The sequence below is a fragment of the Xiphophorus hellerii genome, chromosome 5 (assembly GCF_003331165.1).
Source record: "Xiphophorus hellerii strain 12219 chromosome 5, Xiphophorus_hellerii-4.1, whole genome shotgun sequence".
Lineage (NCBI taxonomy): Eukaryota > Metazoa > Chordata > Actinopteri > Cyprinodontiformes > Poeciliidae > Xiphophorus > Xiphophorus hellerii.
The window spans coordinates 32197870-32210007 of NC_045676.1; the positions used below are offsets into that span (position 1 = coordinate 32197870).

At 42.4% G+C, this 12138-nt stretch overlaps 2 protein-coding genes across 3 annotated transcripts; both read left to right on the plus strand.

Moving 5' to 3' along the window:
• The first annotated feature begins 278 nt into the window (after positions 1-278).
• Positions 279-6298, plus strand: fbxl18 (F-box and leucine-rich repeat protein 18). Its single transcript, XM_032562403.1, has 7 exons — positions 279-472; positions 1606-1803; positions 2055-2404; positions 3074-3209; positions 3298-4376; positions 4751-4969; positions 5519-6298. The coding sequence occupies exons 1-7, from the start codon at positions 395-397 to the stop codon at positions 5673-5675; spliced, it is 2217 nt and encodes a 738-aa protein (XP_032418294.1). The 5' UTR covers positions 279-394; the 3' UTR covers positions 5676-6298.
• A 658-nt stretch (positions 6299-6956) lies between these two features.
• On the plus strand, positions 6957-10968 carry ptcd1 (pentatricopeptide repeat domain 1). Of its 2 annotated transcripts, none has more exons than XM_032562405.1 (8): positions 6957-7621; positions 7697-7837; positions 8273-8491; positions 8569-8670; positions 8927-9568; positions 10035-10163; positions 10263-10445; positions 10601-10968. In XM_032562405.1, exons 1-8 carry the CDS (start codon positions 7202-7204, stop codon positions 10850-10852), a joined length of 2088 nt encoding a protein of 695 aa, XP_032418296.1. In that variant the 5' UTR covers positions 6957-7201; the 3' UTR covers positions 10853-10968. The 2 variants fall into 2 exon arrangements, with proteins under 2 accessions (XP_032418296.1, XP_032418297.1); XM_032562406.1 differs by having other exon boundaries at positions 7043-7621; positions 10047-10163.
• Positions 10969-12138: the final 1170 nt, after the last annotated feature.

Genomic DNA, 12138 nt, shown 5'->3' on the forward strand with positions numbered 1-12138 from the left:
ACGAGAGGCAGAAAGTCATAAGATCTTGTATCTTCTACTTGTTCCTTTTCAAACAAATTATGTAAAATTGCATGTCAATGGGCATGATTATTTGTTTTATTTTTTTCTGTTTTTACTTTTTGTCTGTCTGAGATAGATAGATAGATAGATAGATAGATAGATAGATAGAATCCTCATGAACTTAGATGGCGGTAATGCTACTTATAGTTTTTGCCAATCGCCAATACAAATCACGAAGAAGAGAACGACCAGCAGGAAGTTAGTACGTTCATTAAGATCTTCCCTTTGGTGCAGCCGCAAATATCCTCCGTGTAGCAGCTAACGGCAGCCTGTGGTTCGGTGTTTAAGCAGGAGGACTGGAACATGAAAGGCACGAGGGTTTAATTTCTAATCAATGTTTAGAAATAACGCACCAGTCATGAATGAGACTGTACCTGGGTTTATGGAGGGAATGGATCGACAGATCGAGCAGGTAGGTAGGAGAGGTTTTAACAGGGCGGGCTAGATATCTTAACTAACGTTTGTTAATTTAATCGCTTCTAAGATCAAGACATTCTGCTTAGTTTACCCTGGAGGGTTTTAATATTCAGATATAGAGAAACAGACTGGTAGGCATTTTGAAATGGTCTGGTGGATTAAGAGCGTAAAAGAAAAAAAAAAGTAAGAAAATGTTGTCGACGATGCATTTCTTTTTATTATGAAAAATCATTTATTATCATAAATGATTATGCAGCATATTTTTTTGTACAAAATCTAAGTTACTGCATGTGCTGTAGCATCATGTAGGGCACATACACTCTGCCACAGGAAATGTACACGCAGTGTGAAAAAGTATCTGCTCTATACGTCATGTTTATTTTTAGGTCATAAATTCCTAGCTCAGGTTATTGTGATATCAGACAAAGATCATCTGAATTGTGCGACAACAACTACAATTTAAGTGTTTACGATAAGAGCTTTGGTGAGACTCAGGCTGGCCTCTTTGCATTGATGTTTTAATATTAACACAGGACAAAAGCAGTTGAGTGAATCGTTAGGTTTTGAGAAACACACCGTTTGCCCAAATCCAGATAAATGCAGGCAAATCTTTGGGGCGGCGTTTCTAAATACAGATGGACAATGATCCAACACATACAGATAAAACAGCCCAGGTGTTCATTAAAGCAAATAAGTGAAATATTGTTGGATATTCTTGAACTGCAGTGGACCAGTAGACACCCGTTGACCGCTGGAAATGGGCACCAGCCCCCCCTTGCTACTCTGCAAGGATAAGTGTGTAGATAATGGATTCATGGATGAACCAGAACATGGAAGGCATTTACTTTTGAGCTCCTGAAAGGAAAAGAGTGTTAGTTCCTTCAGCTTCCTAGCTCAGGTTAAAAAGAACCGCATTTCTTTACTGAGTGTCAGGAAATTTGATTCTGTAGATTCTGCAGAATTCTATCAGCAGTCCTGTCACCAGAAGCAGTCCTCACTTTGACTGGTTCTTGGTTGAAGCAACAACATATTTACAAATGTTACGGTTTACAATATCTTTTATTGGGTTATCTCAGTGAGCTGTCTCGTTAACTGACTGATATAACGGATCTTTTGTCTCTCTGTCAGGCTTTCTGTTACCAGGACACCATGTCGTCTGGCTCGGTTGGGATGTCGGATCTGTCTGATGAGATCCTGTTGTGTATCCTTCGTCATGTTCCAGTGTGTGACCTGCTGACTAATGTGGCAAATGTCTGCCAGAAGTTACACACACTTTGCTACGACAAGATGCTGCTCACAAACGTCAGATTTTCGGAAGAATATCGGGTAAAGGAATTAAAAATCTCTTACATTCTTTGGAGATGATAAGACATTTCAGGACTGAGAAATTCTTTGTTTTAACTTTGTGTTTAGGTCAGAAACAACCACATGCACAGCATATCAAATACACTTTTTTTAGGAGATATCTGTACAGGTGCTCATGAGTCATAAAACCTTCCCTAACATTGAAGTGTAAAACAGGCAGCAGCTCTGGTTTTAATAATAATAAGCCTTGTTTTTTCATTTTTTGTTTCCAGGCTGACGATCAGTTGGTTCGTCACACTCTAAAGCTGCTAGCCAACCACGTACAATCGCTCAGCCTCAACAGCTGCTACTGGCTGTCAGCCTCCACCTTAGACAAACTGGCACGATGCAGAGGAGTAACACATCTGGATGTAACCGGCTGCCGCCTCACCTCCCTTTGCCTGTCGCGTCTCTTATCCTCTTTGTCTTTGCTCAGATCGCTGGCGTTTGATGTTAGGTCCTGTTTCAACTCCGCACTGCTCAGCTCGGAAGCCGTTGATTCACTGAGCCGCCTCACGGAGCTGAGACAGACTCTGTTTACGCCGAGCTATGGCGTAGTGCCTTGCTGTGCTCAACTTCGCAAGTAAGAGTCTGTGGGATCAAAGGAATTGTGAGAAAATTGTAAGGTTAGGTCTTATTATGCACAGATACATATGCTCTTTGTATTTCTATTTCTGTAATGACATCACTAAAACTGATAACTGAAAAGGGGTTACAACTTATTTGTATCACTACAGACAACAATAGGAGCTCATAAAGCTCTCCAGAGAACAAACATCCAGCTTTTCATACACAGAGTATGAAGAATTTTCATCGCTGTGCATTTCCAGAATAGTGATTGCCTCATAGGTCAGTAACTGTCTTCATTGATGATATGAATCTGTCAATAACTGTCTAATAGTAAAGTCCAAGTTTATAACATTTATTTAATACTTTGTTAGAAAACAGTGTTTTTTCTCCTAAAACCTTTTTTGGATGAGAAATATTAACGGAAATGAACTGATAATGTCACAAAAATGTCATCAATTTAATCAGAAGATCCGATTTTTCTAAATCAAATTAGAATAAAAACTTGACCTGACTGAGAAAAATGGATGTCATTTTTGGATTCAGCGATGCAAAATAATCCTAATTCAGTTGAAAAAACATAAACGACTTCCAAAAAAATCTCTTTTTGTTATCAACTGTTCCACTGGCTGTGAGGTGTATGTTTGGACAGTGTTAGAGTTGAATGTTTGCCGTTGTGTTTCAGGCTGATGCTGCAGTTTGACATTCCAGATGTGACCAGAGAGGGCATCGGTGTTTGCTGTCAGCTGATGGTCGGCCAGAGCAGCGTGCCACATTACGAACAGCTGGAGGAGTTCACGGCCAGACTGGCCCCAGGAGAGGTGAGTTATTTGGGATTCCTGTTAAACTATCCGTCTGATTCCTGTAATGTACGCTTTAAGAGATCAATCGATGTCTTTTCTGCACCAGGTGAACCAGACGCTGCTCCTTCTCTACCTTGCCGTGTTTAGCGTTCACATTCCAAAGCACCTCAGAGTTTTCCTGGTTTCAATTCCTGGTCCCAATCCGGCTCACTGGCCCGCTGCTCCCTCGCTGGCTCAAAGCCTCGGTCGGCGCGGAGACCTGGTGGCGCTGCAGCTGCCACGCACCTGGCTGGATCCACTGTCCCTGAAGCGAGCTCTGGAGGGAAACAGCCCCAAGCACCTGAGCTTCAGCCGCTGTCCTGCGTTGTGGCCGCAGGTCTTCCAGTCGCTGCTTGGCGGCGGAGTCAGAGACGCCGCTCAGCTCGTCAGCCTCAACCTCAGCGGGATCAACCATGTTCCGTACTCGGAGTGCAGGAGTGTGGAGGATCAGCTGGTTGCTGAGACAATGGGCCAGGTGGCTGCAACCTGCTCCAACATTAAACACCTGAACCTGATGCACACGCATTATCATCACGAGTGCTCACCTGGGCTGGACGGACAAACACACTTGGGTGCCAGCCTGGGCAGATTCAAACACCTGCGGTCTCTGACCCTGCCTGCCTGCGCTTTGTCAGATGGTGTAAATCTGAATCACACCTCAGCGCGCGGCTCAACTCCCTCACTGCTGTTCCAGGGACTAAAGAAGGCCCCGCGTGTGGGTCTCCAGAATTACAGACCTGATTCGGAGCCTTCGTTCGCCGGGGACAGCATTTCTGGGCTGGTTTTGCTCACAGCTGGCTGTCACTTTTTAGAAACCTTTGAGCTCATCGGTCCAGGTTTTGCATCGGCGCTGCCTCGGCTCGAGCCGTGCACCCGTGCCAGCGTGGAGCCTCGTGGGATGTGCGCTTGGGCGCGAGGAGTTGGAGATGTGCACCTAGCAGCGCTAGACGCTTTACCTCGGCTGCATCGCTTGACTCTGGCTGGACTCCCTGGAGTCCTCAAAGGAACTGGACTGGTACAGCTGACTAGGAAGTGCAGAGACCTACGGGTGTTGTCCTTAGCCAACTTGGGATCTCTGAAAACCATGAACTACACAGCCTCCTTGCTGGAGACACTTACACAGTGCACACAGCTGCAGGAGCTCAGGTCAGAGGATGTCTTCGACTTTTCTTTTCCTTGTTCAGAAACATTTGGCTGTGCATGGATGGTGAATTCATAAACATAACCACATATTCCTTTAATGTAGTCTTCAATTTAGCTAGCATTATCTCAGTCAAGTTGGGATTTATATGCAGTCAAGGAAACGCTGGAATTTAATCTTAAGATTTGCAACTTATCAATAAGAACACCAAAAGATGAGAACTGAAGCAGTTTTTTCTGACATTGTCTGAATGTGTCCTTCCATTCATCCAACCATTTTTTGTCTATCTGTGCATCTAATCGTCTTTTAACAGATCCATCCATCCATCCTCACAGTGTGGTTTTCTGCTGAAAATCTGAAGTCTTCATCTTTGTTTCAGGTTAGAGCAGCCATACCTAAATGCCAATGCGTCTTTCTTTGAGGCCTTGTCCAGCTGCCATCGCCTGCAGCGGCTCTGTATCATCTCCCGTAGCGGCACCTTCGACTCTTTGGCCACAGAGACCTTCATGGAGCGGTGTTGCCATGTTGTAATGTGCCACATGTTCATGGGCGGCACCCTGGCTGCCTGTCGGACACTGCAGAAGTCCCTGCTGGACAGGTAAGTGAAGATTAAGTTGTATTTACTGATTTCTTGTGCTTTTATTGTTGTGTCACACTTCAGTGTTTCAAACTATCGAATATGTGTTAATATTAGATAAATATTACCTAAATAAATACAGAAAGGCGTTTCAGTGTGATGACTCTGAAACGCCTTGCCATTTCTTTATAATTTTCTTTTCACCGACCCACCAATTGTAAATTCTTTACAACTGGTGGTTCGCTGGTTCGATTCCCGCTCCTCGTTGGGCCTTTGTTTTGTTTGTATTACATGTCCAAACGCTAGGGGGCACTGCCATGCCAGTATCAAATGTTATGGGGTTTATACTCTTCTTCATGATATGTATGTTTGGGTGATGAGCATGGCAGAACAAAGTTGAGCAAATAATCAAGAGAAGTTATTTTTACTGACCAACACTCCGCCTCTGTCGCTGTGTCCTCGGGGAAAACGTCCACCTTGCCTGCTGGTGTTGGTCAGAAGGTTCGATGGTGCGATTATAGCATCATCCAATAAACTAGAAGTCAGTTTTGTGCTTTCTCTTTCTGTTAGATTTTCAGCTGAGCGTTCGGCACTCAGTGTGGTCATCTACCCGCTACAACACGAGGACCTGCCCTCCGTCATCAGGGGCATCTCACTGACGCTGCTGGATCGGATAACTTTGTTTCAGAGCCACGTTGCGCAGCCTCCACATTTATCACCCATGTGACATCACCAGTGATCTGTAACGTAATTGCTGTTGCTGAAAATAAAATTTAGTGGAATACTATCTGTCAAGCTTCTGATTAGGTAACATCAGCAGTGTAAAAGAAATACATCAGCATAACTGTTTTGGGTAATAATGGTTTGTTTAGTCGTCCATCTACACATGGTGCTGCTCGCGCATCCCAATAATAAATCATTTCAGTTGCTTAGTTTCTGTTTTAAAATAAGTGCCAACAATATTTGTAGAGAATGAAACTTTGTAAATTCAGCTGTGACACAACAAATGGTTTTTTTTGGAGTTTTTAAATGATTTCTTGTGTGCATGTATTTTTCTACAAACTGGAAGTTTAAACAAAAGTCCACTTATAATAATGGTCTGTTCCTAAAGATGTGCAAAATATGATTTTTATGAATGAAAGTGTAATTGTTCTGTTGCATATTAATTCTTCACATTAAGCCACAAACATTTCCAGTTTTCCTTGATGAATCAAACCTGGTTTAATTCTATTTAATACAGAAATATCCTTATTAGTGATTATGTTCATTGTTTGGAAGCTCTTAGTCTGATATTTTAACTGTTTTGTGCCATGCTGGAAGTATTTCATAAAAATATGATTATCAAAAAGGCATCTTTCTGTTTTTTTGTTTGTTTATTTTTTTTATAATGATTCAGTTGTGTAGTTTAATTTCTTAGGACAGAAAAATATTTATGGGGAGGGAAGGTTATTTACTTTTCAGGACAGTTACATTTTTTTCTTTTATTTGCAAGTAAAATCACCTTTAAGATGGTGGGGTCCCCTTACAGGACCTTCTCACAATACATCCACTTCATAAACTATTTTATTTTGTTAAAGGTACAGCTGGTTTTGCTTCAAGACTATCGGTTTTTGTTGCAGCACACATCCAGACCTCTGGCATTACATATAATTCGGAGTAGAGACATTCCACATATGGAGCCTTCATTAGATGTAGTGTGGGCTAAAGTGAACTTAGCGCCCAGAAATCCTGATAATAATCAAATACATTACATTGTTATACCCAATTTTATATATTTAACTTAAAAAAAAAACCCTAATTTGATTAAGGTTGTTGATGATCCGATATTGGCAGGGGGTTTTTCATACGTTTTGAGAGTGTACCCCATGCAATTATCTTTATGACCAGTAGAGGGCAGTGTGTGCAGAAAAGTCTAGCATCACGGCAGACAGAATAATACATTGATGATAAAATCGATTAAATGTGGGACTAGAAGGAGTTTTTTGACAACTTGTTTAGCAGGAAGCAGAACCATATGTTGTGAACACATTACATCGTCTAAATCCTCGTTTGTTTGCTAAAGTCTGGCGAATTTGTTCTCTAAATTATGACTCGGTTTCTATTTTTCAGGTCTGGACTACTGCGTCATTGAAGCATGGTCGTTCAGGTCAACATGGTTTCCTCCAAACAAAATTTGAGATTTTATATTTTAAAATAAATTGACTTTCAATTTATTTTAGAGATAGAGAGTCACCACCGTGAAAGCGCTTAAAGATGTTAGCTGTTAGATGTTTACGAGACTGGAGTAAAATATCTGTGACCAGGGTTTCTTTTTTCCCTTCGGAGACGGGGATTCTAAAAACACATCTAGGAGGTCTCAGAATACCAAAGCGCAGGTTCGCAGTCCTCTCAGCGGCTCTATGTCGGCTCCCTGTCAGGTTTGTGTCCCTGTCCGCCTCTGTCGGAACGGATACTGGAGCCTCACCTGACCGGGAAAACTTCGGCTCCTTGTCTGAGGACATTTCCTCCAGGAGGTCGTTCAGGAAGAGCCGCCCGGACATCCAGAACCTGCGACACCGGGAGGATTTTATGGAGGAGGATGAGGAGCTGAAGAAACCCCACAGAAGGACTGCGAGGAGAAACACTGCCTACTGGTACTTCTTACAGTGCAAGAGACTTATCAAAGAGAACAAGGTTTGCCTTAGTGAGCTGTCTTTGCGACTTCCTTCACCTCTTTTCTCTGTATTAATGTTTTTATTTGCTCCACAGCTGCAAGAGGCCTTGGATGTTTTCAGCAGCAACATGCTGAAAGAGGAGAGGCTGCAGCCGGAGGAGTTCAACTACTCTGTGCTCATTGGAGGCTGTGGTCGAGCTGGACAACTCAAAAAGGCCTTCAAGCTCTACAACGATGTAAAGTTTAATATCTGCCTCTTGTCATTTTTGTCCCCTGCCATCATCCCTGTTTTTTCTTTTCTTCCTTGTTGTAGTTCTTATTTATTTCCAGTATTTTGAGATTTTATGTTTTTAAATGACCAAAAAGAATAGTAAAATCTGAAAAGTTGAGTCTGAAAAACGTTTGTAGTTTTTACATGGATAAAGTGTGGGAATCCAGATAAGTGGTGCTATTTTAGTGTTACACAATCTCACTGTTTGTGTGCTTTTTTAAAAAAAAGATTTGACTGGAAATATTTTCAAACAGCCAAATTCGTTGGATGTTAAGCCTGAATATTGCGTATACCAAAACTTTTCATACTCTGGAGTCTAACCCTCCAGTTTACAGACCTTCCTAGTGACCCAGTCAGTGACCTCTGTAATGCTGTGTGTAATTGTTGCCGTGTCCTTCAGATGAAAAAGCGAGGTCTGGCTGCAACAGATGCAACCTACACCGCGTTGTTCAACGCCTGCGCCGAGTCGCCATCGAAGCAAGCCGGACTCCAGCAAGCCCTGAAGCTGGAACAAGAGCTCCTGCGTAAGAACTACCCTCTGAGCACCATTACGTACCACGCTTTGCTCAAGACCCACGCCATCACCAACCACATCCAAGCCTGTGTTCACACACTCCGGGTACGACAGCGGCCTTCTCATGTCAGGGTGTAAGACGTTGCGTTGCGTCTGTTGAAGAGTTTTGCTTGTGTTTGTAGGAAATGGTGAAAAATGGACACGCTGTAACTCAGGAGGCGTTTCATTACCTGCTGATGGGCTGTTTGACGGACAAAGACACAGGATTCAGACTGGCTTTGCAGGTAATTCTGATTCTCCGGAGCGGTGAGCATTTTTTGAACTGACTGAATATTTTTAGTGCTTTTCAAATGCTGCCCAAATAACTTAGTTGCTTTTGACTGAACCAGAGAGTATACAGTACATAGCTCCCTCCACTTATTGGCACTGCTGATAAAGATGTGTGAAGAAAATGTAAATAAATGAATATTCTGTCCAAAACAAAGCATTTCTTATTTTGTTGTTTAAAGATTGTCGTTTTGCTGCTTCTGTTAACTGCAGGTGTGGCGTCAGATGCTGCGGTCGGGGATTGTCCCAGACTCAAAGAACTATACTCTGCTCCTACGAACAGCCAGGGATTGTGGGATTGGTGATCCAGCCTTAGCATCAAGTGTTCTGCTGAATCCTGACTATGAAATTTGGAGGGAAAAGGAAGATGCGTCAGAAGCCAGTTACAAGGGTGTAATAGACATCGACCTTCTAGAGAGGCAGCTGTTTCTTCAACACAGTCAGACAAACAACAAGCTCAGTGAAGAGGAGAAACCCACCCATCTTATGCCAGTCAGACAAACAGAAAACATCTCACTGCCTTCTGACATAGTAGCCGACTCTACAGCCCCTAATCTGCTGGACCTTTTTGAAGGCAGAAGAGGGGCCATGCTCGCTCTCAGCTCTGTAGACACAGCCTCTGACAGGTTGGCCCTTATTGGTGGAGCTAAAGGGTTCCTAGACAAGATGGAGGCTAATGGACTGAGTCCAGACCTGAAAACTCTGACGCTCTTGGCTGACATGATGGAGCCTGGCCACCAGTCCCTCCAGATGCTGTTAAAGGCCGCCAAGCAGCATCAGGTGAAGCTCGACGTCGCATTTTTTAACTCCGCCATCCGCAGAACTGTCAGAGTGAGCAACCCAGAGGATGTAAAGGTAACAGCACACACAAAACCAATCAGAAACGAAGTGAGTGTCAAATCCCCTTGAACTAGTTGCTGGTGTCCATCTGTGCAAGTTATATTTGACCTACATGAAAACATGAGACAATGTTTGCATAATTACTCTTACTCTATAAAGCTACCACCTGTACTAGCTAGAGATATCTGGAGTAACTTTAAGTTCAAGACAGTGATTGACATTTTCTAAAACACATCATTAGAGGTGCACTGAGTGCAGTTTTCTGGCTGATCTAATATGCATTTCCATGTGTTTATGGTTCATATTTATTGTGATTCTGCGATTTCTTGGCTTTCTATTTTTAATACATTTGCACACAATTCAAAAACCTTCTATGCATTGTCATAACGGGGTATTTGTGTGTAACATAACAAAATGTGGAAAAGGCGAAGGGCTGTGACTACTGTATATGTTATGAAAAACTATGCGTGTGTATATATAGTACTCTCCCCAGGCTGTGCTGCATGTGATGCGACAGAGGAATGTCAGCCTGAATATTCAGACATATGGATGTCTGGCATTAGGCTGCGATCGGCAGGAGGAAGGTCTGCAGCTGCTAACAGACATGCAGGTGACATTAAACAACCTGACACTGCACACAATACACACAGCTGTTCTAACCACTTGACGGGTAGTAAACTGGTTTGCTTATCTCTGATTGTTTCTGCAGGATGCAGGATTTCGGCCCAATGTCCATGTGTTCTCTGCTCTGATTGGCCGGGCAACTCGGAGACTGGATTACATCTACCTGAAAACTCTCCTGAAGAGCATGAAGGACCTGAGTGTGTGGCCTAATGAGGTCATCATCCGGCAGCTGGAGTTTGCTGCGCAATATCCTCCCAACTACAACCAGGTCAGAGCAAAAAATAAAAACAACCCAGCATAAATCATTTTAAATAATATTGTTTTTCACACCTTCCAGTATCATGCTCTTTAATGTCATTTTCAGATGTTGCTTATTTCTCATAATTCCCCTCTTTAATTCCCTCTCTCTTTGCTCAATCCCAGTACAAATCCAGAAACAACTACCTGGTGCACATAGATGGTTTCCGTGGTTACTACCAGCAGTGGCTGAAGGATTCAGCGGCTCAGAGCACTGAGGCGGAAGAGGAGCAGAAGGAGCAGAAGGAGCAGTCGGCGCTGCAGTGTGAGTCAGGCGTTGCGGTGGACGGACTGACTGAGGCTCAGAGGAACCACAGAGCAGCAGCCAGGAGACATTTTTCTCGCCGCAATAAGAAAAACATCTCCCAGTCTTATTAGGCTTTATCAACATGAACGGACTTGGGTCATACAATGGTTGAAGTCAGGAAATGTGGTTTTGTATTGAAAATGTTGATGCTATTATGGTTTATTATAAACTTGATACATTCTATCTGGTTTTGTCTTGTGATTGGTTGAGTTTATGATCCTTTGCGGTGGGACGGCCCAGTTGGGATCCAGTTTCAGATTTCCATCTGTGGGTGTAGGGTGAAGAGCTACCGCTGCCAGCGAGACAACCCCTCAGCATAATGCTGCTACCACCCTGCTTCACAGTTGGTCTGTTCTTGGGTTTGAAGTCCGTTTGAAGAACCCACCATGACTGAAATGCCACTCAGCAGTTTTCAGTCAGGTTTTTTTCTTAATCTGTTTAGTAGATCATGACGGATTAAATGACAATAGAAGAATACCATCAGACTCGCGACTGTCATTAGAATGGAAATCTGTTATAAGTGCAGTTCCCGTTATAAGTTGTTATAAGTTGCAGTGCAGTATAAGTGGAATACTGCATTAGTTTATGCCGTATTTAAAGACAAGCAGTCCTGTAACTTGTGAAGTTCATGGATTTTTTCTGATCTTAAAATATCTATGTACAGTAAGTTAATACTTTTATGCCAGGTAAAAATTATGATTTGAGATTTTAATATCTAGAAATGAAACAATTCAAATGAGAGTTCTGTCATACACCCATTTTTAAAAAACTTCCTCTTTAATTTAAAGCCATAACTGAATTTCTGCTGTAAAGATGAGCAACTGGGCCAGCAGAGGGAGCCATACATCTGACATTAAGGTAAAGCATGAAGGGAAGCTTAAATGTGAATGCAATGTATGCAGAACTTCATAAACTTAATGTTATAAGTGGTTGTTTATTTAAGAAGTATAAATGTCTAGAATAAGAACCAGAAGACACAAGAGGTGACATGATGAGAGAAACTACAGCAAGTAAAGTTTTTCTTTTTTCTTTTGTTGCTCCCAAAAAACAGCGAGTAGACGACATCTGTGTATGATGAACATTGAAGTTCTCCAGCAGGAAGCTTTGGAGATGTTTTACGCCCTTAACATTCTCCTTACTGTGCAAAGATAAACTTTAATCATCATTCAGTCTGTGGTAAAAAGGAGTTAAGTCATATTTGCACTTCAGATAAATAGAAAGATCTTTCACACGTTTGTGTAAACCAATAAAGGTGGTTGAATATTAACTCCAGTTTATAGCCTCAGAATCATACAAAAATGAAGTGGGTAATAATTAAGCTGTTGCTTTGTCACAGCCTTAGTTTATGAGCAAGATA

Excerpts from the sequence above, each read along its gene's own strand:
- fbxl18 (XM_032562403.1), top strand. The coding sequence starts at position 395 with ATGTTTAGAAATAACGCACCAGTCATGAATGAGACTGTACCTGGGTTT. Across the intron at positions 1,804-2,054 it reads GATTTTCGGAAGAATATCGG|GCTGACGATCAGTTGGTTCG; the intron begins GTAAAGGAATTA and ends TTTTGTTTCCAG. Across the intron at positions 4,377-4,750 it reads ACACAGCTGCAGGAGCTCAG|GTTAGAGCAGCCATACCTAA; the intron begins GTCAGAGGATGT and ends TCTTTGTTTCAG.
- ptcd1 (XM_032562405.1), top strand. The coding sequence starts at position 7,202 with ATGTTAGCTGTTAGATGTTTACGAGACTGGAGTAAAATATCTGTGACC. Across the intron at positions 10,164-10,262 it reads AGCTGCTAACAGACATGCAG|GATGCAGGATTTCGGCCCAA; the intron begins GTGACATTAAAC and ends TTGTTTCTGCAG. Across the intron at positions 10,446-10,600 it reads ATCCTCCCAACTACAACCAG|TACAAATCCAGAAACAACTA; the intron begins GTCAGAGCAAAA and ends GCTCAATCCCAG.